Genomic DNA, 24959 nt, shown 5'->3' on the forward strand with positions numbered 1-24959 from the left:
TTCAGTGAATTGTGTATTGGCCAAAGCATCATCTTCCCCATGAAATGCTATGTAACATTTATCAGCCAGCAGATCAACTGTTCTGCATCACTGTTCTGATGAGTGTTAGGCTGAGGCTTAGACAATAAAGTGCAATTCCTTGTGGTCAAGACATGGGAGAAAAACAGAAGGTGTGAATTACATTACCCTTCTTCTTCCCTACTCTGTGATGCATCCTTTATGGGAAAGGGAGAGTGCCAAAATAAAAATTCCTGAAGTACCACTGAGTGTATGTAAAATATCTTATGTCAAGGCACCCCGTGTGAGTGCAGAACATTTTCCAGCAATGACACAACAACTTGATTTTTGAGATGGTGAAGGCCGAAAGATTGGAAATCCAATACATATATTTAGTGGATAACTAGAGCAATGAGGATTTTTGCCTCAGACAGCAAAGGTGATGTAAATTTGACGTAGTCCATGAAAAATTTGGATAAATTATTTTCCTATCTCCACTTTGTAAGTAATAGACAACTAGAATAATAGATAGTTTGTTAGTGCTGTCTACCTCCCTAGCTTCAGCAGTGTTTTTAAGGTGGGATGAACTGTCATTTACAGGTGATTTTTTTCTGCCTATGAACTTCAAGGAAAGTCTATATGAAAAGCTCAGGCAAGGCACTTGGGTTTTTTAGATGACTCATTTTACCTTGTGACTCTTAATGAACTAGGCAGCTAATTTTCAAATTAAAATCCACTTAGGAAAGTTAAATGGAGTGGAATGATTTGCTTCACCTTTGGCAAGCCTGAAAAGCCAGACTCTTCAAAGCAGCCTGGCTGTTCTGGGCAGGTGTTCACTGCTGACCATCTCCCTTACACAGGTCCACAGGTCCCACAGCACCAAAGATGTCCCTGGTTGATCTCACTCTGCTGAGTGGCTTGGAGCCTGACACAAAGGAACTCGAACAGGTTAGAAACACACTTTTCTATGCAACCTTTTCTAGAGCCTTTAGAAAATTTTTCTTTCAAAATCTTTTCCAAAAATAGAAGAGACATGGGAAAACAGATTCTGGATAGCTAGCTAGGTAAGTTTCCTCAGTTCCATGATCTCAGGGACTGACTTCTTTAGGGAGGAAGAAAGAGGGCTGAACAAAGCAAACGTAGAATATGGAAGGTGGCAGCAAAGGTATTCCTGTTCTGCCAGGGGTTTGTTTTCATTTGTTTGTTTCTTTGTTTTCCTGCAGTTGGTGACAGCTTCAGACAGGTACATTCAGCACTTTGAGTACAAGGAAGGGAAGGTTTTGCTCTATTTTGGTGAGGTAAGCAAACCTAATGATTTTCTAATCCCTGCCATTTCAGATAGCATATAGACTTTTTAAAATTCTAATCATTGTATTTTCACTCTCTGTTACCTTTCTGTAATTATTGTAATTTATTATTATTGAACAGTTCAGTGGAAAGAACAGAGGAAGGGAAGAAGGGAAACACACACCTTCATCTTTCACCTTTCTATGTCCAAGGAGATGTAGTTCATATTCAAGATTTAGCCTTTGGCCAAGAAAAAAGAGAAATCCTTCCCTCTCTAGCCAGAAGGGATGCTTTCCTTACATGACAATAAAAGTGTTAACTGGTGGTCCTGTAAATTTCACATGGACATCTTTGCATGTCAAGACCAAGATCAGTGACAAACATCAGGACCCCTAGTCTCTGTGTATATTTCCCAATATTTTGGATAATGACTCCACCCTACACTCACTTGAATTTCTTCACCTCTACAGCAAAAGCAGATATCAGTATTAAATCAGCTATGCCATCAGAACAAGTGTTCAACAACTAGCACAGGCACAAACATTGAGGAATTGACTGAGGAGTTAGGTTTTTTTTCATCAAAACTGTTCTTCCTTTTTCCTCCAGCTCCCAAGTGGACCGGACCCAGACTGTATATCGTTTGGGGCAAAGCAAATCAATCCCATGGGCTTGGTTCAGCCAGCAAATGCCATCCTTTATGATTTTTACAACCCTGGTAAGGGGACAGAGAAATGATATATAACTGCTTGAAAGAGAGACTCTCAAAAAAAACTCCTCCAGTCTATAGGAATTTGATTCTGATGTAGTGTGTGAAACCACATGATTTTGTTGAGTGATAAAATAACCAGCTTTGCATTTGTCTTCTGGTTAATTCAGATTATCCGAACAGAGATCTTCTCAGGAATGATCCAGTATTGCTAATGGACTGAAAATATGAACTTGTACACTCATGGATTTTTAAATTTGATTTCCTGAATTCTTATTTCTTATGGTGCTTTTAAGCATATTTCACTCACATTTTGTTTTGTGAGGCTGTGTCTATATATCTAAGATAGGCAATCTTAGAGGCTTGACTTTTGTAGTGTACTTGCTAGGGAAAGCAGTCTTGTTCTTCGTTCAAAGAAAGGTTAAATGCAAAACATCCCCATTTGCCAAAGTTATGCAAACAGTGTTTGAAAATTAGGTCAAATCTCTGTTTTGCCTTAACAGAGGGATCCAAGATAGTTTACACTGGGTTTAAACCACTAACTATTGGTTGATTCTTTCTTCTTCTTCTGAAACAGTGCAGTGTTCCCTGTTCTATGATCTAAAGAGGATTTTAAGATGGATGGTTTCCAGAGGGAACATAAAAAAAAAAAGGGGGGGGAGGGGGGAATGCAGGGAGGGAAGAGTACAACTTAAAAAAAACCAAACCAAAAAACCTAAAAATGCCCAAAAATTATCCAAACTGAATGAAAATAGCCTCAAACTGTTGCCCAGCTGAAAGGCAAGGCTGTACTGTAGGCACCTAAGCTGTAGGTTTTTGGGAACTGCTGATGTGAATCCGATCCCTCAGTGCTCTGCTTTCTCTGGAGCAGGGAAAAGCTGGGCTGCAAACCTAGTTTGTGCTGTGCTGTACAGTGTTTTCCATGTGTGCTCTCCCATCCAAGCTGTTTTGTTCCCTGCCCACAGACAGGAGGTGCAGTGTGTTCTACAGCGCTCCCAAGCACAGCGCCCTGCTCTCAAAGCTGTGCCACGCCGACGTCTGCCAGTGCGCAGAAGGTAAGGAAAGGCTGCATAAACTGGTCTGAAAGAAGAGAGTTACCTCCAGGAACAGTTTACATGGGAATTGTTAAGCCCAGAAAGGACCATCAGAATTATCCTAATGTGTAATATAGGATACATCATCCTCTAGGTTGTTCAGTATCAAATCAATTCTTTTCTAAGATATCCAGAATCTTTTGACAGCTAAATACAATATATTACACATGTGCGTGTGCATGCAAAAACCCTTTATCACACCACTAAGAAAACTGTTCTGCCATTTTATTCTCTGTTATATTGTTGTGTGAATATGGATGTGTAAACGACATCTGTCTACAGATCCATGCCTACAGGGACATATCACTTACTTTCTTCCCTCCAGGTCCCTGCCCAAGACAAAAATCAACTTTCAGTAAAGCGGTAAAAGAAGCCACACGCTTTAGTTTTGTCTGCTACCAGCCTACTGCAGATTATGGTAAGGCATGAAAGACAACTGTTGATTTCAGCATTGTTCATTTTAATAAGTATAAATTTGTAGTTTTACATGCCCAGACCTCTCCTGAATTAAGTAGGGTTTCTGTATGTGGCTGAGAGGCCAAGGAGAAATAAAGGAAGGCATGTGCTGTTGTAGTCATCAGGGCAGTGAAGTGGGAAGTAAAGGCCTTGGAAAGATGCAGCAGGATGCTGGGGGAAGGAGGGGTGGACATTTTGTTACAGGGTTTAGAAAAAAACCCATGGTGCAGTACCACAATCCCCTACAGGCCTCATGTTACAGCATGTAAATAAAGAATAGGGTTTCCATGGCATGCCATATTTTGGTAGCTTTTTGGCAGAGCTAGAGGAATATTTTTCCCTTTGTCCATTTGTCTTTCTGGCCTCTTCTTTGGATACAAAGTTAAACAAACTGCTGAAGGAAAACTAGTTGGGCCCCATCAGTAAGTTGGATGCTAACAGAAGGACAGGAAAAGGAGTGGAAACCTAGACACAGAGGAGCTTTGAAAAAATATGCAGAAAGGAATACAAATCCAGAGTCTCTTGATTAATAATTGCATGGTTTGTGAGTAGATGGTACACTGGCCTCTGTTCAGACACTTGGTAAAAGCACACCTTATTATTCAGTCTTTGGATGCAATTTCATGTTGCCCTCTGGCATCACAGTTATTGTCTGTTGCAGCATATGAGGTGGAGATCCTCAACAGTACAAAGAAGAATGTTTTTGATTACTATGAGGCCAAAATCCACAAAATCCTTCAAGCATGTAAGTATCAAAATGTTTGACTCCTTTCATTCACCTGCAGAAAAATTAGGTTGACTAAATGTTAGCCAGTGTGAGCCATGCAGATGCCACCTTCTGCCACAGAAAAGCAGAGTCAGATATATTTCTACAGCAGGCTTTCATGAAGGCTTATTGATTGCAAGGCTTGTTTGCTGCAGCTGCCTCACTGTTCAGTTCATCCCTGGGGTAAGCTTTTTGGTTCACATTGTGCAATCCCAGAGCACACAAGCTTCAACCATTTCAGATGAAAATAAACTAGGAGACACATTCCAGACTTATTGAATCCATGGTTACAAACTGGGGCTTGTCTAAGATAAACCCTCAAAAAACATGCATAGTGTGGATATTATGTCTTCTACACCAACTATTTCATTTTATTGATTGTTGAAAGATCCGTATTTGTTCTCCTGTGGACATATCCACTGACCTCTGTTCTGATACTAAATGAAGATTTGAAGTGCTTATTAATCAAATAATTATTAAACAATTGCAACTCTTGTGGAACAGGCTAAGAGTTCTCCACAGTGACTTGCCTGAGGTCAATGAAGACAGGAAAACTTTTGGAACTTCAATTTAATAACTGTGTGAAAGAAACAGAAAGGTTCTTTGTTGTTAGGTGCAATGTAAAGGTTTTCACAACTCATAGGCAATGTCCTTTTGCAGGCCTGTCATCCCAGCTGCCCCCATGTGAACTTAATCAGCAACATCAGAGAGCACTGATACCCTTCAGAGTAATTTCTGGGGCAGCTGTCAGATGACACATCAGACTTAGCTGCCATGATATCATGTGGTCACCAGTTCGAGTTTGGCAGCCAGAGATTGCCTTTAAAAAGGAACTTCAAAGGTTTTGAAATCTTTCCTCCCTGGAACAGAATAATTAACTCGCTCCATCAATCTTTGCCCAGGGGCCTGGAAATGTCACACCGTACTTTATGGCACACAACTCGTGATCTGTGCCCAGTGTTCAGTTCCTGCAGGAAAATAAGGTCCATGCTTCCTGAGTCCAGAGAGAGCATTTGACACACCCAGGGCTTTCCCTATGGAGGGAAATAATAACGTACTTAGTGGTCAAAATACTGACTATAGGAGATTATGGTATCCTGACGGAATGTTTTGTAAATCTCTTGAGAATACCTACAGGATTTAAGTTTTAGGGCTCTGAGTCCAAATGCATTTGTACTCAGAACTTGCAGGCAAGCACTGGAAAAATTTTGGGTTTTGGTAGCTGAGAGAAACATCTTTTGAATGTAAAGTTGAAGGGAAAGGATGTCTTCTATTCCCACGTATTTGATTATTCTTTTTGGATTGTGCTATCAGATGCAGCTTCTGAGCAGGAAGCTTTCAGCAAGCTTAGGAAAGGCTGGCAGGAGGAATGAAGCCACATGAGGATGAAGAAAAAGCTAGGTGTTGCACCCAAATCAGCCTGTGACTGAACTAGCGTTATCATCTCTTGTATTCTCTGCGACTCTTTTGAGTGAAGTTGGCCTCTGTTGCCATCACCAAGTTTAGATGAGAATTAATAAGGTAAAATCTCATTCTCTGGACCCCATCATTATTTCCTAAACAATCTTTGAAGTAAAGGGGTGGTTCAGAAGACAGATGGAAAGACTTATTTGTGTTTTAGAGTCAGCAAAAGAGAATTTTGCAGGTGTGTGCTTCTCAGAATAATTTGGTTATTGGTAGAATTAGTGTATGTGTTCTGGATGGCTAATATTTATGCTGTCCTATGAGTCCTCCAGGAGTCCTTTAGGAGAACAGTATGCCCTATATAGTATAGCATAAAGTAGCACAGAATTTTTTTGCCCCTCTTCTTCCAAACCTCCACCCCAACTCGGCTTTAAACATTATTTCCCATTTCAGATTCTAAAACTTGAAGTAACTGTCTTCCTTAAATTGTGTTTTGATGCTTTGAAACTTTTTTTTTTTTTAATTATTGGAGATTTGAAATTGAAAATTACATAATAACCACTTAAGGTAATGACTCAAATGCTTATGATCCCACTGTCTGAATTGTATTAGGACATTTGTGGAGCATATGAACCGAGAAACATCTTGGTAATTTAAGCTCAATGAGGCATAACATCATCATTTTCTCAAGTAGTTCTGACCCATCTCTGCATTCCATGAACAAATGAAAATTCAGGACACCATGTAGCATAGGAACAGCGAAAAGGTCTTGGGTTATATGAGAAAATCTACAGGATTTATATTCTCTCTAAAAATGCAAATGTATAAGTAACATATATTACAATGATGCAAGTTTTAACTTAGGTGGTAGATAAGATTCTTAGGTTTCACAGATAAGCACTGTATGTCAAATTCTCTGAAATCTAATTAATGTTAGAATATTCTTCTTCAGTTTTTTATTCTACTTTTAGGATTTTGATGACTAGACTTTCCATACTTATAATACAATACTCTGTATTAGAGCAGACGCTGCACAAGGTTCTGTTAACTGATAAAAAGACTGTGGTGTCATTTACCTGTAATTTAAACTGGTTTAGTGTTGAATTTGTGCAGGAAATTTCAAATTATAGCTAGAAAGAAAGAAATTAGAATGTTGCTGTTATTTGCTTTTTTTCCCAAATGGACCTTGAAAATTGTTGTTCTAGTTAAACAACATAGTGTCCTTGTGGCCTGAGACTGGTCAGATGAATAAGCATCTTTTTAGCTCTCATGCCATTGGAGTGTCTGAGCAGCCACCTCATATGCCTTGGACACCCACTTCTGTAGTGGGCAGTGTAATTCTGAATGAACAAACTTCTGGGGCAGAAACCAGACCAGAATCTTCTAAGTTACTTTAACTTGGACATCACCAGGAGGCTGTCCTCTGTATCAGATTCAGAGGGAGTAGCATAAAGGCTGCATCAGTTAAGTTCAAGTCAAGTGTACTAAGGAGAGTGAGATTTTAATACTGTGTGCTGCATTGCTGAGCCTCAAAAGGTTTGAATTTAGTTTGCTTGCTTTTAAGACCACCCTGAACGAGCATTCTGAAAAGGAAGACAGCATGTTTTCTATTTTCCTTTTCTTCAGTCTCTGAGATACAAGCAAACTCCTTGTTTTCAGACCATAAGGTCTGAAAGGTCCTAAGGTCTATAGGAAAAGATCTCTTTTAATAATTACTGCAAAGGCCAAGACAACAAGCTAAGGCAAAAGTGGCTTACTTTTTGTCAGGTCCCACTAAGGGAGATATATCCTACTATAGCATGGCCATTTATTCACATGTGAAGCCCCAATTTCCAAGGGAAATATTACCTTGGCTTAGCAGCGGGGCAAACGATCACAGGGGGTTGTGTACTGTTAGTTCTGCAGTTCTAGAAGCTACAGTTCTTCTCTCTGTTAGAAAAGTTTGTGGGGTTTTCTCTTCTTGTCCCACAGCTGCGGACGAAAGCATCCAAGTGGGTGAGCACCGCCAGTTCCTGTCACGCTCCATGTGCAAGTTAAACATCATCCCTGGCAAGCGCTACCTCCTCATGGGGAGAGACGGGCAAACAGTTGATTGCAACAACAAGTAAGTGCAGAATGGGCTCTGGGCAGCAGCAGCTGCTATCATGGACCATAAACCCAGAGGATACTCAATCTATTAGAATACTTCCAGAAAGTAAAGGCAAATTTCTCAGGGGCTGATTCCGTTGGATTTACTAAAATGCATAGTGTTCCACTCCATAGGCAAAAGGGGAGCTGTGGGGAAGAGCTGAGACACCCAAATCTATTTGGCTCATGGATCTCTGGTTCCAAGACTTCTTAGAATCAAATCTGGCCCTGGCTCCCCTGGGTTAAAAACTCACACCTAGAAAAGGAGAATGGGAAAAGCTACCCAGTGCATCTACTGCAGATGCTTTAAACAGCTCCTGTGCTTGCAGAAGAAATGTGTGGGACCATGACTGAGAGCAGCTTCCAAGGTTGCTGTTCCATCATGCATGAGAACAGCAGACTCTTCTCATTTCTCACTATCACACTAATGAAAAAAGGGAATTTAGCTGAGTAGGAATTTAGTGTGACTCTATCATATTCAGCAAGGAAGACATCCTAGAAGTTTCATCTCCCTGCACAGAACTGAAGATAATGCCTCTGAAAGCTTCTAGGGAAATCTCCATCAAGCTGAAGTGAACACCACTTCCTAAAAACCTTAAAAAGTCCCATTCCCATCTCTAGATGACACCAAAGTGAATGCCTACATCAGTGGCTTGCTTCAAAAGAAGCCTGATAGAGACTGGATTAAACCAGCAGAGGTTTAATTTCCGAAGTCTTCTCCAGTTCAGACACGAAATACTGGAAGTTACATGGATTCTCATCACAGAAAATTAGGAAACATTTTGGGATACTCTGTTGAAAATGAACTTCTCCTCACTGTTCCACTGGTGTGCACTTGAGAATTTTGTGTCATTCTGGAAACTAACAGAAATTTAGCCCAAGCTTACTTGACATACTCAAAACACAAGTGCAGACAGGTCTGTCCCAGCTTGGCACTGACAATTCCCAGACTTTGTAGAAAGCTCAGTTAACCTGCTGGTGAAATCAAGTTTCTTGGCTAGTACAACTCTTGATTTCAGAGATGCCTCTGTGGAGGGATGCAGCAGCTCAGGGATTACGCTTTCCCCTTGCTCCATGTCAGGAATAATGACTAACCTTCTTTACCTGTTCCATCTTCACTCAGGATGCAATACTTACTTGATGCACAAGCCTGGGTGGAGAAAATTCCGGAGGACAGCGAGTGCCACAGCACTCTGCGCCGGCAGAGCTGTGCTCACCTGCAGGACTTCCTGAGCACCTCTGACAGCCTGTGCCGTGTCTGAACCATGGCTCTCACCCCACATCTCTCTGTGCGACTGCAGCTCGCCTTCTGCCAGAATTTTTCCTGCAAAGCCCATGCATCCCAGTGATACCTGAAACACTGAAGGGCTGCTTCCATTGCAGTTTTGCTGATTGGGATATCCTCTTGTGGATGTGTGTCTGGGTAATAAAACAAAAATGCAGTTCCTCTACTAGTTACTATGAGTTACTAGTTATTGTACCTGACACTGGGGAAGAAAGAGCAGGAGTTTCTGTCTCCTTGAGCTATTATACAACAGTGCAATTATCCTGCAGAAAGTCAAAAGAAAAACACATTGTGTATTGCCTGATTAATTCCTGCAGTCCTGGGCAAAGAAAAAAATTTTAAAAAAGGCCAAGACCTTTTCATGGGTCAAAAAGAAAACTGAGGGTTCAGGGGCTTACCTGTTACACTGCTGCTGAAAGAGAAGAGATACTAACACTCATGCTTCAACACATCAGCTGGTTTCTGATTATAATTGTGAGCCCTGCTGACCCCCATGCCTGGATTTCACACACTTCTAAAGCTGGAACTAGAAGTGGTACACTAAGCATATCCTGAGCTGGACTCAGGAGTATTCCAAAGGCTTGTTAGGCTGGGCACAGAATTGCTTTTAATTGTACTCTGTAGCCACATGTCTTTCAAGCTTTTCTTTTTCTAGAGTTTAACTCAAAATTTTCTTAGGATAAGAAAAAGTCTGCAGAAAATGTTTACACTGTAAAATGTAACACTGATAAGCAGATGACTTTCAACTACAGGTTTTGCTTCTTTAGCTTGCCAACAAAATGCCATTTGGCAGTCATGTCTGAAGCAGAGAAGAACTGGGTAAGTCACCATCCTCAGATGCTCACATTGCTCCTCATACACAAACATTTGCACAAACATGTGCACAAACATGTGCAGCTACTGAGCACAAACATTTGCCACCTGGACTGCTTGTGCTACCCTGCAGTAAAAATAAGAAAGGCCTCTGTCAATATGATAATTAGTAGATCCATGCTGAGGTGGTTAATTTGGAGTCAAATCACTCTACTGATAGAAAGGGCAACAGTGATGCTAATGTGGCCAAGACATCACATTGCAGCAGCAGCTACCAAAACAGCTCCATCACAAAAAAATTCAGATTCACAGAATACAGTTCATTGCTGCATGCCTGAACTGTGAACACCTATCTCTGAAGACTGCAAACTCAAATTTAGCATCAGCTGAACCTGGATATGAGCAGCATCTTCCTCTCAGCTGCCAAGCATTGCATGGATGGAGGGTAGGGAAGGCTCATCTCAGGAAAACCTGCAGGACTGCTTCATGACATACATGCAGGAAGATAAGAAACCTACTGAAGGTGCAAAACAGACGCTTGAATTGACAGAGGACGTTGAGGTTTGCCCCAGCTTTCACATTTATGAAATGTGATTGTAATGCCTGGTCATACGTTCTCTTTACTTTATTACACAGCTTATATAAATGTCAGTGATATGGCAAAATACAGTTGAGGTCAGTGAAGCAAGTACTAATTTCTATTAATATAAGCTAAAGAATAGGCTGTTCCACTGACATATCCATTATCTAGTAATTCTGCCAATATTTGTGAAAGAATACCTCTAAGGTTAAGAGCCAAATCCTTTCTTTCCACTCCACAGGGCTTGAGTTAAATACCAATGTCTGACCCTTCTGCTGTGTGGAGTACATCAACAGCTCAGAGGTTCTTGCCTACCAGACAAATCATCAAATAATTACAACACTCAAGACTCTGCAAAGGGTGGTGAAAGCATCATTAAAATTTTTTATTAGGTCTAAGGTACATTTCACATATTTTCTTCCATTGTATTTGCAGGTGAGTCTAAGCTGGAACAGCTTAAGAGTCTGAACTTTGCAAATACAGTCTCAGCGTGGAAGCTGTGTGTGATTATTAAACTTCTTTTATTCTTGTCTTGGGGACAGAGGATCCAAACATGCTTCTACTTCAGCTCTGCAGTTGAGACCCTCTTGCTTCTTAGGAAAACCTTTGAATATCTCTGGCCTAGGAGCTAGCCTAGAACAGTCTCTATCCCCCTGTACTTTTCTGCCCCAAACTCCCAAACATATTTATAGGGAGAGGGAAGACAATGGTGGAATTATTCTGTGCTGCCACAGCTGTAAACGCTTGCAGGTAACGCAGCGGCAGAGCTGCCGGAGACTCGGCCAGCACCATGGAGGCCTTCTGGAGAGCTCTGGAGGCATTCATTTCTCCTTCAGCTGCCACAACCTGCACAGGAACAGAGATGGAAATGGCATGGAAACGCTGCCCACAGTGGTGAAAATCCAGCTTTATAATGAGGAGAAAAAAAACTAGCTTGGATTCCTGGAACAATGGGACAAGAGGAAATGGCCTTTGTCAGGAGAGGTTCACATTGGATATTAGGAAAAAATTAGAAGTTGCCCAGGGAAGTGTTGGAGTCACTAACCCTGGTGGTCATTTAAAGGGTATGTAGATGTGGTCTTAGGGACATCATTTAGTGGTAGACTCAGCAGTGCTGGGTTTAAGGGTTGCACTTGGTGATGGATTTGGTTGGACTTTGAGAGGTCTTGTTCATCCTAAACAATTCTGTGGTTCTATGACAAGGAAATTAAAGCCTGGAAGTGGACATTGTCATGAATCTCACCTTAGCTTTTGTCTCTCGAGCAGCCTCTGCCTCAGCTGCCATTGCCCTCTGCATGGCCATGGGGATCCGGATGTCTTTGATCTCTACACGGGCCACTCTGACTCCCCACTGCTCTGTGGCACTGTCGAGAGTAGCCTTGGGGACAAATAACATGCCAGGAAGAGCACAGTGCTGGCAGAGAGAAAGCCATGTGGTGTACCCTGCCTGGACAGAAGGACAGGGCAAACCTGCTCAGCAGAAAGAGGGACACTCCAGGGGCACCAGCACCCAGCACGGTGTGTGCACTGTGGGCACCACAGCCTCATGAAACACTTGCTGGTCAACACCAGTGTCTCCTGCGTGGCTTCTCTCCTGCCTCCTAAATTATGATCCCCATCCTTTCCTTAGGTGGGCACCTACTAAGCTTCTCCCTTTTACAAAGAAATACTACAGCAACTTCCTTAAACAGGCCAACACGGTAAAAGTACACTACGGGTGAGACACAGGGCAGCCCTGCAGCACTGGCAAACTCATCTGTGCTCCGGCTCATGGGCACTCCTGCAATCCACACCACCACCATGACCCTGTCTCTGCCTGCGGCCACCCTCCTGGCTGCACAGGGTAGTCTCTCTTTGGTCTGACTATGCCTTGTCTCTGACTGAAATCAGTAAATGAGATGTTGGATTTTTCCTCTACTCTACCTCCTTGGCTGCCAAATCAAAAAAGGAACCAGATGGCATTTTAAAGCATTCAACAGCTCCATGTTGTACTCTTAGTTGTAATGACAGGAGATAAAAGTCTTGTCTCAATCAAGGGTCTGCTCAAGACAGAGCTTCCCACAAGCAGACCTCTTTCTCCATGTTTGCAGCTATCTCTGTGTAAGGGCTAAGCTGATTTTTAAGCCACTGATAATTTCAGAATTTTAATTGCTTTTTGATAGAATAACTCTTCTACAAGAGCCTGGAAATATACCTTTAGAATAACTCTTTCTGACTGTAAGCAAAGAGATGTATAATTGAAAAAAAAGAAAAAAAACATAAAGTAAGCTTTCGTTTTTCTTGTTGAAGAAAAAAAGAGAGATTATTCCTAATTTGCTACTCCCCAGAAGACATCTCCATGCTTGTGAATTCTGAGTGCCAGATTTACCTGGACACTGTGTGCAATCTCCTCACGACATGCCAGCAGCTGAGCCAAGCTCTGTGTACCCAGCACATTTCTCAGGGTTGTCTGTGCCAGAAGCAAGGTCGCAGAGTGGACATCAGTGACGCTGGCAACAGCACTGAGAGCGCTGTGGATCCTGTAGCTCACCACCCCATCCACCTGGGCTGTAACAGCATCTCTCGTGAGAATCTGCATTTGAGATGTGCACACAGTCACAGAAAGATCCAACAACACATCCTTTGCCTAGAAAAGGGAATATTTTTTTTTAACCCTTAGTTAGTAAAAGGCACTGGTAATTCAAAGAAACTAAGAATTTCTTTTGATTTGTCATTCCCCCAAGAAATTACTTCAAGAGAGCTGTCCAGCATCAACAAAGTTTAAAATGGGGAAAAACACTTTACACACCCTCAAAATAACTGCTTCAATAGTAAGTGAATCTCAAAATTTGAATTAATTTCTTTTGCAATAATAAATAATGGCTATCCTCTTCCTTTCTTGTAGAAAGTTCCATTAATGAGTTTACACACTTCATGCAACTTGGAAGAGCTGTGCTACTTCCCCTAAACAATGTATTTGTAAGAAACATCAACAAATTAAAACAAAAACAGTGCAAAAAAATTTAAGAAGAAACTGAAAGAAATATGTAAGCATTCATAGAAGAGTTGTCATCTTTTATCAGCCAAGCTCCCTGTGCCTCAGAAGGCAGCTGGCCTCAGTGGAGAACTGATGATGCTCCACTATCACTTCCCTCCCCAGCATCTTTTGCCTGCAAGGGAATGCTTCACAAAAACCCTGCCAACTGCTACAGAAGCCTGGCCAAAAGCTACTAAGCCTTACACAACACAAGTTCTGCAATCATCTTCCTTCCAGGCTCACATTTTGGGGGAGCCATTTTTTATTTCACACCACACACTCCTGCACACTGTACTCTGAGAAAAGGTTTTTTCAGTTTACAGAAAGATAGTAGCCCTCCAAAAAACATCTCCTGGGGAACACAGTAGGAAATTCTGGGGACCCAAAGGGTCTTGGAGCTGCCTCTTCTCTCTCTGCTCTTTGAGGAAGGGGACAGCAGTGCCAACTCTAAGCAGAATAATTGTTCTGTCATGGAGCTGAGGTCACATAGAACCAAAACTTGATCAGAACAGGATTGCTCAACATCTGATTCTTCAGATTAAATTTTTCAGTCAAAATTCACCAACAAAATGCCTGAAGATATATCCTGCTTGGATGTATCTTGCTTCCTCCATCAATTTCTGCTGGGACCTGAGTTTTGTGGAAGGTTGTCTGCTAATTCCTGTTAATTTAATGGGATTTGTTACCCATGGATAATTTGCCTTTTCAGACACATGTAGAAGGCTCTTTTGAATGGTGAGCTCCATGTCAGATCCAATTTCATTAGGACATCAATTTACATCTGGGAATTTTGTAGCCTGCTCCCCCTCTTGTTCTCCCTGTCTCTCATTCACACTTCTAACTCCCTTCCCTTATTTTTGAAATCACACTTCCGAACACCAGCTTGACCTGCAATGATACATCTGCAGATTTTCATTAGAAGAATCATAGAATGGTTTGAGTTGGAAGGGATTTAAAAATCACTCAGTTCCAACCCCTCTCCCATGGGCAGGCACACCTTCCCCCAGACCAGGTTGCTCAGAGCCCCTTCCAACCCAGCCTTGAACACTTCCAGGGATTGGGCACCCATAACTTCTTTGGGCAAAAAGATGTTTTGTAAGCATCTTAAAATCCAGAATATACAGCAAGAAAGCTAAATTCCATATGGTAGCTCAGCAGAGCAAAATTACAAATCATGCACATTATTTTTGATTGTGCCACAAATCTGATGCATCTTTGTTCCTGACTTAGATGGCCGCTAGAGGAGTTACCTCTTGTGGAGGAATCTTACAGGTAACTGTCCTAAGATCAACCGTGATAAACATATCTATACATGGAAGTACAAGGACCATTCCTGAAAAATAAAAATAATTAGATGAAACACCTCTGAAACTGAAGTCCAGATCTGTCACCGGGGGGCCGGTGGGACCCAGCTAGCCCAGAACTCCAGCCCTGGTGCCGGGAGTTCCGCTCGCGGAATGCCCTCAGTGCCAGGGACGGCGCAGGACAGGCTGTCCCTGCGGCGGGGGCCTGTACAGTGACGGGGCTCGGAACCAGGAATTGGAGAAGGCTCTCTCAGGTGTTTATTCTTCAAAGATGGTACAGGAGAGAGTGAGGGGTCCCGCGCTTAACTTTTAAACAGGGGTAAGAGGGGTGGGGCGGGTAGGTGATTGGCCCCAGGGTAACACAGGGCAGGGTCAGGAGAGGGGGACAAAGGGACAGGAGAGGGGAATAACTGGGGCAAACCAGACACCGGGACTGTGGTAACAGGAACAAACTATAACTTATCAAGAACCCACCACCACAGCTCACTCTTTCCTGTTAAATTTTGAATGAAAGGAGGGCGAAGACTAACTCCTTAAACTGCTGTTTGTGTCCTCTTCCACCATCTCTCTGTGACAGCAGTCCCAGCAACATTGGAAGGGGCTGGTTTCTTTTTAGTACACTTAGTTAGGACTCTTTTTACATTCCTAAAGGCTATGTAAATTAAAATGACAACCAAAACAGCCAGTAAGACATCCTTTACAAATGATGACATTCCCCCTGGCAACCCCCGGTCTTTAAAGACGTTCTCCAGCCAGTCTCCTGCTCCTCGCTTGATCTCCTCCATCATGCCTTTCATTTCCTGGATGGACTTGTGGATGCCCTGGATTTTGCCGGATAGACTGAGGCAGTGCATTCCTCGAGAGTCCTCACACTCATGTCCCTGTACTACTGACTGAGTCAGAAGCAACAGAAAACACAGGAGTTCTGGCATCATCTTGGAGGTCGGGAGGAGGTCCTTAAAAGAAAATGAAACATATGTGTATAAGTAAGAAAGTAACATTTAAAATTCAGCAGAAGAATCTGCTAACAACTCTGGATCAGGGGATTTGGGTGTAGCTGTGGATGGCCGCAATGGCTGTTTCTCCAGTTTCCCTTTCTCTCTTTCTTGTTTTCTGACCACCAACTTAATTTACCCAAATAAAGAACAGAATGTATCTAAGAAGAATCTCCCTTAGTTGTGGTCAGCTCCGTCAATTCAATCCCTACTACGTCCCAAACCCCCCCAGTTCTAATATCTTTCAAATCCATCTGTGGGAAATGGAGAAACAACCATTGGACAAGTCTCTTTAACAAAACCTGTGAAACCCCCATTTTTCCTCCCACTAGGATTTCTCCCATTTGGAAGTACGCTTCTCGGTGTTGTGAAGTCAGGAGAGCACCCACATCTGCCTTTCACAACACCCAATCCTCCCCTCCCTGCAGTAAAAGGACAAAAACAAAGGAAAAGAGTACCCAGGGATCCCGTCCGGGGCACACAGCCGACCCCGCGGCCCCCTGGCACCGCATGGCTCATCCGCATGGCTCATCATCCGCATGGCTCGTCATCCGCATGGCTCGTCATCCGCATGGCTCGTCATCCGCATGGCTCGTCCGCCCCGTGCGCCCGGCGCGCCCCCTGCCCCGGGGAGAGCACCCGCACCCCGCCCGCCGCGCAGCTGGGCACTCACCGAACTGACGGGCCTGGGGGGACAGAAAAAGGGCTGCAAGGAGGTCTCCGAAGCCTGGAGCGATGCTGAAGGGATATGGGTGCTGAAGGGCCGCCTCTCCTTTCCCTGTCGGCCCGCCGCTTCCAAAAAGCGGGCTGGCTGGGCAGGGGCTGCTGGCGTTCCACAAACCGTACGATCCTCGCTGCCGCGGGCTGCGGCGGCCAGCGGCGGCAGGCGGCCGGTGTGCCTCGGGCGGCGCGGGCAGCACGCGGCAGTCGGGCGGGCGCGGGCAGCACGTGCGGCGCTGGCGCGGGCTCGGCACGCGGTCTCTCTCGCGGCGGGGCGGGGCGGCGCGCGCAGCGGCCCTCGCGCACGTGGCCGGCTGGCGCTGTCCCGGCGCTGTCCCGGCGCCGCGGCCTCTCGGTTTTCCAAGGCTCAGTCCTTCCGTTTGGGCTCCTGCCGCCCCACGGGTGGGCGCCAGCTGTGTCCGGGGGGCCGATGGGACCCAGCTAGCCCAGAACTCCGGCCCTGGTGCCGGGAGTTCCGCTCGCGGAATGCCCGCAGTGCCAGGGACGGCGCAGGACAGGCTGTCCCTGCGGCGGGGGCCTGTACAGTGACGGGGCTCGGAACCAGGAATTGGAGAAGGCTCTCTCAGAGGATTATTCTTCAAAGATGGCACAGGAGAGAAAGCGAAATTCTCTCGCGCCTTGACTTTTAAACCGGGGAGGGGCAGAGGGGTGGGGCGGGTAGGTGATTGGCCCCAGGGTAACACAGGGCAGGGTCAGGAGAGGGGGAGAAAGGGACAGCAGAGGGGAATAACTGGGGCAAACCAGACACCGGGACTGTGGTAACAGGAGCAAACCATAACTTATCAAAAACCCACCATCGCACAGATCCAGGTATCCCAGAGAAAATAAACGGATGGAAACACCCACAGGATGGGGAATAACACCCTGCCTTGTCACCGCAGCTGTTCTTTCTGCTTACAAGACATGACAGCAGTGATGTTTTGCATTTTCAAATAACAGAGAGAAGTGCAGAGAAATAACGTGAGCTTATAAGAGCTTAATGACCTAGGTAGGACTCTAGTCTGGAAATGAGAAGCTTGAAACTCTTGTCTGAAGTCTGCCATGAGACTTTTGTCAAAAATTCTTTCCATGCCTTTAATCTTCCCTTTTTAAATCACAAACCCTGTATGACTCAGTATGTGTCCTCAGGAAAGGCATCACCCAAGTCCAGATTCCTGCACCACATGAGGAATATTGTCCCAAGATGTGACAAATCCTGTGAAGGAGTCCCCACAGTCCATCATTGGAGAGGGAGATTGGATAAAACATCTAATCTTCAATTGTAATCTCAGCACCATGCTTTGGTGCCCAGAGCCACACAGAAGAGCCCTGTACCAGGCCTAGCTGCTCTTTGGACCACATGACTACTATTCAAGAGGAAGGACAGTACCTGAAAAGGACTTTTTCCTGTTACTTTAACTTCCAGTTTGCCCATTTCATTGCCCAGGGGTGCTAACCGCACCACCACAAACTCCTCATGTAGCTGGGTTGGGGTTTTGATTTTTAAGCTGGTCCTAAGGGACTGTAACAGACTCAGTCTAGCTGCTGAGTGTCCCTGCCCTGACACATTTGCCATTTTCAGAGCAGAGGACAGCTAAAGAGCTGGCAGCAACAAGCTGTGTTGGAAGTGAGGTGTGACCGTGGCAGACCTGAACACTGCATTTAAACCTCCCTGCATTCCACTGAGAGTGTCTGCAGCATGAATTCATCCTTCTGTTGTCCAAATTACTCAGCAGCAAAGTCATACCTGGTACTCAAACATCTGTGCTATGACAGGAGGGTGGCTGTATCTTCTCTTCAGAAAAGTAAACAGTCTGCAGTAGAGGGAATCTTCTCATTCCCCTCTATGCTTTGAAGAAGGATTTCATGGAACCTCTGCAATTCTCTGTGTGTTCTGAGCTCATTGTAATAACATAAACAAAGCCGGAGGATTTTTAATGGAGTAAAACTGCACGTACTCACCTGGTCCCTTTGCTTTCTTAGACAGTATACGTCCCAGACGGAACACAACAGCACGTTCATATTCTCTGACAACCTAGGAAAATATTTTAAATTTAGACTTTTACAACTAATTCTATTCTCACTCCCTGGTCCTTTAATCTCTGGCATCCGTATTAAATGTGAAGAAAGGACAAATAATATAGGAAGCAACAAAGCTGCAAATCGCTTTCTTCACATCTTCTACTAGAATCATGATTTGCTGGAAGAACTCAGCCCCTGTCCTTGGAAACAGGTTACAAAACAGATCACACGTGAAAGAATTAACAGTGATCTAAAAAGGACAGCCTAGAACTCTCTCAACATCAGCACACTCAGAAGAGTTATAGGTAGGCAAAGGGGCTCTCACCTCAGATAATCTAAACTACTTTACTTCGTGCATCACAACTACTGATGACCTGGCATTCAACTGATGTTTAACTGGAAATTTAACTGATGATGAATGTTGAGACTGGAAGAAATTAAGTGAGGAAGCTGTGGCAACACAGAGCATTTGTGAAAGAACCTGTGTGGATCATGTTTCTAGACCACATCTTTGCTGCAAACCCTTATGATTCCCAAAACATGAATGTTAGGTGCCTTGTCTTAACTAAATCAGTAAAAAAGTAATGGCAATGATAATAGAGCATTCTTCATGTACCTCAGATCCTGCTAGCTTACCTTGATACATGCCCAGATGGAAATAGGAAAGGTGATAAGCACCAGGAGGAATGAAAGGGAAACTAGGATCCAGCCACAGACACCAATTCCTTCCCGCCTGTCAGCTAAAAAATATAAGGAAGAAGAGAAATGAAAGCAAAATTGAGGAGTTATCCCAGGGACGTACATCTAGCCCAGTGCAATCATATGGGACCACAAAGTTCACAGAAACTCACTCCCTCCCTCCCATTGCTCAAAGAATGCCATAAAAAACCTAAACAAACATTAAACTTTATGGCCTTTCTACACAGAAAGTTTAAAAAGGTTCAGAAAACACATTTTGCAACAGGAAGAAAAGAGGAAAATTAAAGATATTAGCAAAGCTGGGAGCTGTGAAGGAGAAATAAATGACTGGGTGGAGTAACCATGAATATGAAACTCTCAGGTGGGACAAAGGGTTTAGTTTGTGTGAGACATGTGATGAGGTAAATGAGGGGAACTCCTGCTTTCTTTAGATGATCATTTTGAGGAATATTCATGAACCAGTCCATCCACTGGACCATAAGCTTCAAAATTAGTGCTTGTCAAAATGCATGCCCATGCATTTTTAGCAGTTGCCTCAGTGAGTTCAGGTCGTCTCATCCCAAAATTTCATTCTAATGAAATAAAAAAATATAAAACTAATTTCATTATTTTAGTGCCTGAAGGGAAGGCTGTAGTAAGGTAAGTTAATTCAAAGGCATAGGGCAGCACCGGAAATTTCTGTTACCAAATAAAACTCACACGCAGACAGAAATGATAAAGAGAAAACAGCATGAGGCTCCCTGATCTGTAAGGCACAAGCTGGCAGAGCGGGAGTGACAAGTTTGTCAGAACATTGCCAGCAACCCCGGGGAAGGAGGATACAGAGCACAGCCCTCCTGCAGCCCCCCTGCCCCTGCCGGGTCCCTGTGCATGGCTGGGCTGTGCCTGCTGGCAGTGGTGCCTGCACACCGGGGTGTTACAGCCAACCCTCTGCTGCTCGCAGCTTCGCCCATCCTGCTTCTGAGGCCCCTGATGCAGGGTGAATTACTCACATGTAAACACATCTGCATTCAGAAAGGCCCGGGTTCAGGTCTCCCCGGGAACTGGGCATAGAACTGGGGCACCGGGAGCCCGGATTTCCTCTTCACCCTTCCCAAAAACCAGCGATTTTAAATCCCTGGTTGTTTTATGAGGTATCATCAGGCACTCTGCAGTCAGTGGTAAAACTGATTTGAGGAGCTTCCCTAAGCAAATTACTGTGCAAACCTTAAGGCCATGTGTATAAAACCAGGATTATTAGTATTTCGTGTGAAAATCTTTAACCCTTTCACTGCTATCTGTTCTCTACACAGTGTATTTCACATTACACTAGTGGTGTGTCAGGCTACAACAGGTATATAAAGTGCAAGCAGTCAAGTATCTTTTAATCAGTGGAAAGAGATCAAGGACAGTCACGAAATAAGCATAAATCATAATTCTTAATCTGAAATCTGAGCAAATTAATCATGAAGGGATGTTTTGTTTAGCAGAACTCAACATTTTTTCTCTCTCTCTTAATTTCACATAATAGACCAGCTTATAGAAAATGTCTGAAGATTTTTCTCCAGTAACAAATTTGGTTATAAAGAACCTTCTCAAAAGAAGAACCTTCTCAAAAGCAATTTTGAGTTATAGCATCATCTACCATCATCCACCTGAGCCCACTGTGAAGATGCCTGGGGGGAATGAGACAATCCACAGACAGGGGGAATAGATGGGAAAAAATGGCAGCACTCCGCAGATTGATACTCAGGCAGCTGAGAAGAGTTAGGGATCAAGATACCACCCCAAATCACCATGGGCAAAAAACATGCATCTAAAACTTGACACAGTACAATTGAATCCTCTCCACAAGAACTGTCCTAGAGATCCTGATGCCAGCTAATAATGTACGTTACAATTAGTGAAGTAGAACATGAAAATATGCCTTTGAATGAAACTCCTAGCTCCCCCAAACCACCACTTCTCTGATTACCCCAAAGTTTCAAACCATTTAACCACACAACAAATGAAAGACTCTAGAAAAAATCCATAATGAAGAACCAGTCACAATCCCATGCATCATTGATCTGGGTTTGCCATCCCTACATATGGATTATAATATACACCCAATACATGGATTATATATACCACCAAAAAGCTCACTTGACTCTTTAGTCCAGAGCAAACCAGGAGCTGCAATGCACAACAAAATGTCAGAGCTCATCACTCAGCAGTTGAGAAAAAGCTCCAGGGTACTGGAATAAGATTCACTTCATTTTTTTCTTGATACACTCATTAGGGTACATCATAAACAAACTCAGTAAACAAACTCATGATGTGGGTTTCACACTTGGAAAGCAAGTGGAAAAAATGGGAGTAAAAATCTCCCAAGTCTCCTACAGCAACAAAAAGACTCAGCCTCTTTAACCACCTTGTACCTTCCTGCTTTCTGCAAGGGGCTGAAAAATTCTTCAGTCTTCCCTAACTAGATCCTATTTTCCTCTCTCCAGCCCATCCCTCGATACAGAAGTGTATCAGTAGCTGAATCAGTCTTTTTTATCCGTGGGATCATGCTGGCAGAAGGCACATGCTGATGCATCCTAGCAGAACAGCATGAGGCAACTTACTCTGTCACTCACAGTGGCAGATTCTGAATTTTTATCTCCAGTCTATGTCAGACATCAAATGTAGATCAAATATACTTTTTTGTTGTTTGGTTAGTTCTGTTTCTTTTTAATATTATTGAGAAAAATCCCACTCGCGCACACAAAACAAGGCTTACCAATTAGATGTTCGGTGTTCATTTCCTTGGGTCTTTCCCTCTGGGGATACATCCCCTCGCAGGGAAGCTCTGATCCCCTCACAGATGAGACAGCAGTGTACCTTGAAACTGCAGGGCTCGTGCAAAATGCTGAAGAGGGAGGCAGGATGAGAGAATGAGGAATCCCGTGTACGAGTCTTCAGGGAGTTAGTTACCCTGGTGAGGAGAGGATGTTTACAAACACCAAGTCTTGTGTCTGATGTAACTGGATGGCATTCTGTGGCTGTCCTCTGCCTGGGGTGCACTCGGCCCAGCTGGTCTTAGACCCCACAAAATACAAACTGGAAATAATTCCTATGAATCCATTACCAGAGATTAAAAAACCCACAAACAAGACAAGAAGATAAAGTCCTGTGAGGAGCAGCTGAGGTATATACTGAAGAAAATGAGGCTCAGGGGAGATCTTAATGCTCTCTACACCTGCCTGAAAGGAAGATGTAGCAAAGTGAGGATTGGTCTGTTCGATCAAGAAACTAGCAACAGTATAAGAATAAATGACCTCAAGCTGTGCCAGGGAAGGCTTAGATTAAATATGGGGAAAAACTTACTTCACCAAAAGAGTTGCCACACACTGGAACATACTACCCAGGTGGCATTCAAAGAACATGTAGAAGTGCACTTAAGGATGCAGTTTAGTGGTGGATTTGGCAGTGCTGGGTTAAGGTTTGGACTCAAGATGCTATAAAGCCAGAAGGCAGAGATCACATGCTGCTCCTCTGCTGTTTTGGGGCTCAGCAACTGCTCAGATCTCATAATAGATATACAAAACTCCAGGTGAGGTCTCCAAACAGTGTAGAATAGCTTACCACATCAGTACAGGCCCTGTTGAGCTGGATAACCTCAAAATTACAGCAGAAGCATTTCAGCTCCCAAGCCTTAAAACTGTCCCCCCAAGTAAGAGCATTTTTCACAAAATATTTTGACAATCAAAGTAAGCACAGCATTTCAGACTAAGCCATTTCTCAAGGCTCTAGCAGCAGAGGGCAACCCTCTCAAAGGACAAGGCTGTTGCTTGTTATTTGAATAAAATATGAGAGGTGTTTTTTCGTATGTAATTTATGAGCTGCATTAATTACAGGGCTGTTTTTTTGTGGGCATCTGTTATCTAGAATATCTGTGAAGATCTGGCTCCAGCTTCATTTCACCGAAGACTTTCTCCCTGCCAGTAATCACCCTGGCCTCAGATGGGTCATTCAAAACTGATTGTTCCCTAGAGAATCCTTTTTCAGTCTCACAGAGACGAAACTAAACCTCTGAACTGATATTTTAAATCCCACTGAAAGCCATAGATACAGCTGGAAAAACCAGGATTGACATGCTTATTGCAGTATGCTCGCAAAGATGTGACAATATTAGTTTTAGGTCATCTGTAGCATTTTCTTCATTATTTGACTTCTAAACACTGAGCTGTATGATCACACCCCTTTAGGACAGATGCTTACTAGCAGGGTAGCATGTGTGAATAGTGACATGAGAAACATGGTTTAATTATTTCAGAAGCAAAAACATAATGTGCAAAGCTATCCCAACAAATTTGTTTTCATTCTAGAACAAAACCAAAATTAGTGAAAATAGCTGAATTCTGAACCATTTGAATGCCACAGTTTAAAAAGCTGTTCATACCATCAGATAAACGAGCAACACATACTAAAAGTTAACAGACATAATTGCTCCCTGTTTATTGACAGCTCCCTGAGGTGACTGTAAAGATAGGTGAGTAAAGCAGATGGTGGTTTTTGTTTGTGTTCAGGAACATCACAATATTAGGTTTTTTCATATTAACTTAAGCTGCACTTTTATTCTCTTTTCAAAGTTTTGAAATCAAAGTCAGTGCAACATTAACACTTTCTCCTTGGGGCTCTACTGGGGCATGTGGATAACTCATGCTCCAGAGTACTACAGAATACTCAGAGATTAAAACAAACAAGAGCTCTGGGGCAAAGCAGTTTACAAGCTGCAAGTTCACTGGTGCTGAACAGCCTGGTGTTGTCACTCCTGTGACACAGGGCACAGCCACAAAGACTGAGCTCAAAGCTGCTTCAGCAGAACTTACTGCCTTAGAAGCAACATCAGATGACTGTGGTTAGGGCTGCTCACAGCTCAGCTACTTCTGCAGAGTTTTATATCTGTGATACAGCTAAAGCCTTCAGCTTCTATTCCCAAAGCAGCACGACAGCTCAGATGAGGCATGATCAGATTCTTACCTGTAAACACACCATTCTCCAACATTCCTCTGCACCAACTGCTACATTTACAAATGGCATCAGTCCTTTACAATGTCTCTACAATGTCCACTTTCTCCCACTTACCTCATCATCCAGTTGAAGAGACTTAATCCACAGCCATTTGTAAACAGTGCCAATCCCCAAAGTACAAAGAAGAATTATCAGGCAGTTCCCACATGAGATTTGCAAACACAGTTGTAGATTTGACTTCTTCTGACCATCCTAGGCCCACTAGGCTTTGGCTGGTCCCTATAGATTTCTCAGCTTAGTCTTCTCCTGAGTTCTGCCTTCTTGCTTCAGGCTCAGCATTCCTTTTCCTCAGGTCAAAATTAAGGAGACAGGACAGAGCAGCTTAACAGTACTGTCCTTTTGCTTGTAGAAACATCCCCATATTGCTACTCCTCCTCATGAAAATGGCATCAGCTTTCAACAGCTGAAGATATGGAGATGACAGAAGGCCCCGCTTTGGCCACTGGAGTAAATACGGGAGAGAGTCAAAGCTATTTCTCCTCCATCAGTACAGAAGGGAAGGCAATTCTCGCAAGGAAGTCAGAACATTCATACCATGGCAAGTTTCCTTTCGGGCCCAGGCAACCTCCCAACACCCATTTGCAAACCACAGGAAAAGGACAGAAAATGACTCTGTTTCTCTCCTATTCATTGGAGCTGCAACAATACAAG

General features: G+C 43.5%; 2 protein-coding genes across 9 annotated transcripts in view; one reads left to right on the plus strand and one right to left on the minus strand.

Moving 5' to 3' along the window:
* LOC134547874 (complement C4-like) overlaps window positions 1–9280 on the plus strand; it is a 40650-nt gene extending 31370 nt beyond the window's left edge. Inside the window, exons 34-41 of the mRNA XM_063391982.1 lie at window positions 858–945; window positions 1221–1295; window positions 1891–1999; window positions 2956–3045; window positions 3410–3502; window positions 4202–4285; window positions 7682–7814; window positions 8961–9280. Of these exons, the coding sequence (XP_063248052.1) occupies window positions 858–945; window positions 1221–1295; window positions 1891–1999; window positions 2956–3045; window positions 3410–3502; window positions 4202–4285; window positions 7682–7814; window positions 8961–9099 (811 nt within the window). The 3' untranslated portion in view covers window positions 9100–9280. The remainder of the gene's footprint in view (window positions 1–857; window positions 946–1220; window positions 1296–1890; window positions 2000–2955; window positions 3046–3409; window positions 3503–4201; window positions 4286–7681; window positions 7815–8960) is intronic.
* A 1292-nt stretch (window positions 9281–10572) lies between these two features.
* STOML3 (stomatin like 3) lies at window positions 10573–24850 on the minus strand. 8 transcript variants are annotated; one of them, XM_063391993.1, is made up of 8 exons: window positions 24363–24850; window positions 22015–22209; window positions 19209–19312; window positions 18513–18585; window positions 14782–14864; window positions 12884–13087; window positions 11759–11893; window positions 10573–11361 (listed from the first exon to the last, which is right to left on the minus strand). In XM_063391993.1, the coding sequence occupies exons 2-8, from the start codon at window positions 22064–22066 to the stop codon at window positions 11161–11163; spliced, it is 852 nt and encodes a 283-aa protein (XP_063248063.1). In that variant the 5' UTR covers window positions 22067–22209; window positions 24363–24850; the 3' UTR covers window positions 10573–11160. The 8 variants fall into 8 exon arrangements, 7 of the variants coding, with proteins under 7 accessions (XP_063248063.1, XP_063248061.1, XP_063248065.1 ...); XM_063391991.1 differs by having other exon boundaries at window positions 11759–11962; XM_063391995.1 differs by lacking the exons at window positions 22015–22209; window positions 24363–24850 and having other exon boundaries at window positions 11759–11962; window positions 14782–15791; window positions 19209–19263.
* Between the last annotated feature and the right edge of the window lie 109 nt (window positions 24851–24959).

The sequence above is a fragment of the Prinia subflava genome, chromosome 3 (assembly GCF_021018805.1).
Source record: "Prinia subflava isolate CZ2003 ecotype Zambia chromosome 3, Cam_Psub_1.2, whole genome shotgun sequence".
NCBI classification, from domain to species: domain Eukaryota; kingdom Metazoa; phylum Chordata; class Aves; order Passeriformes; family Cisticolidae; genus Prinia; species Prinia subflava.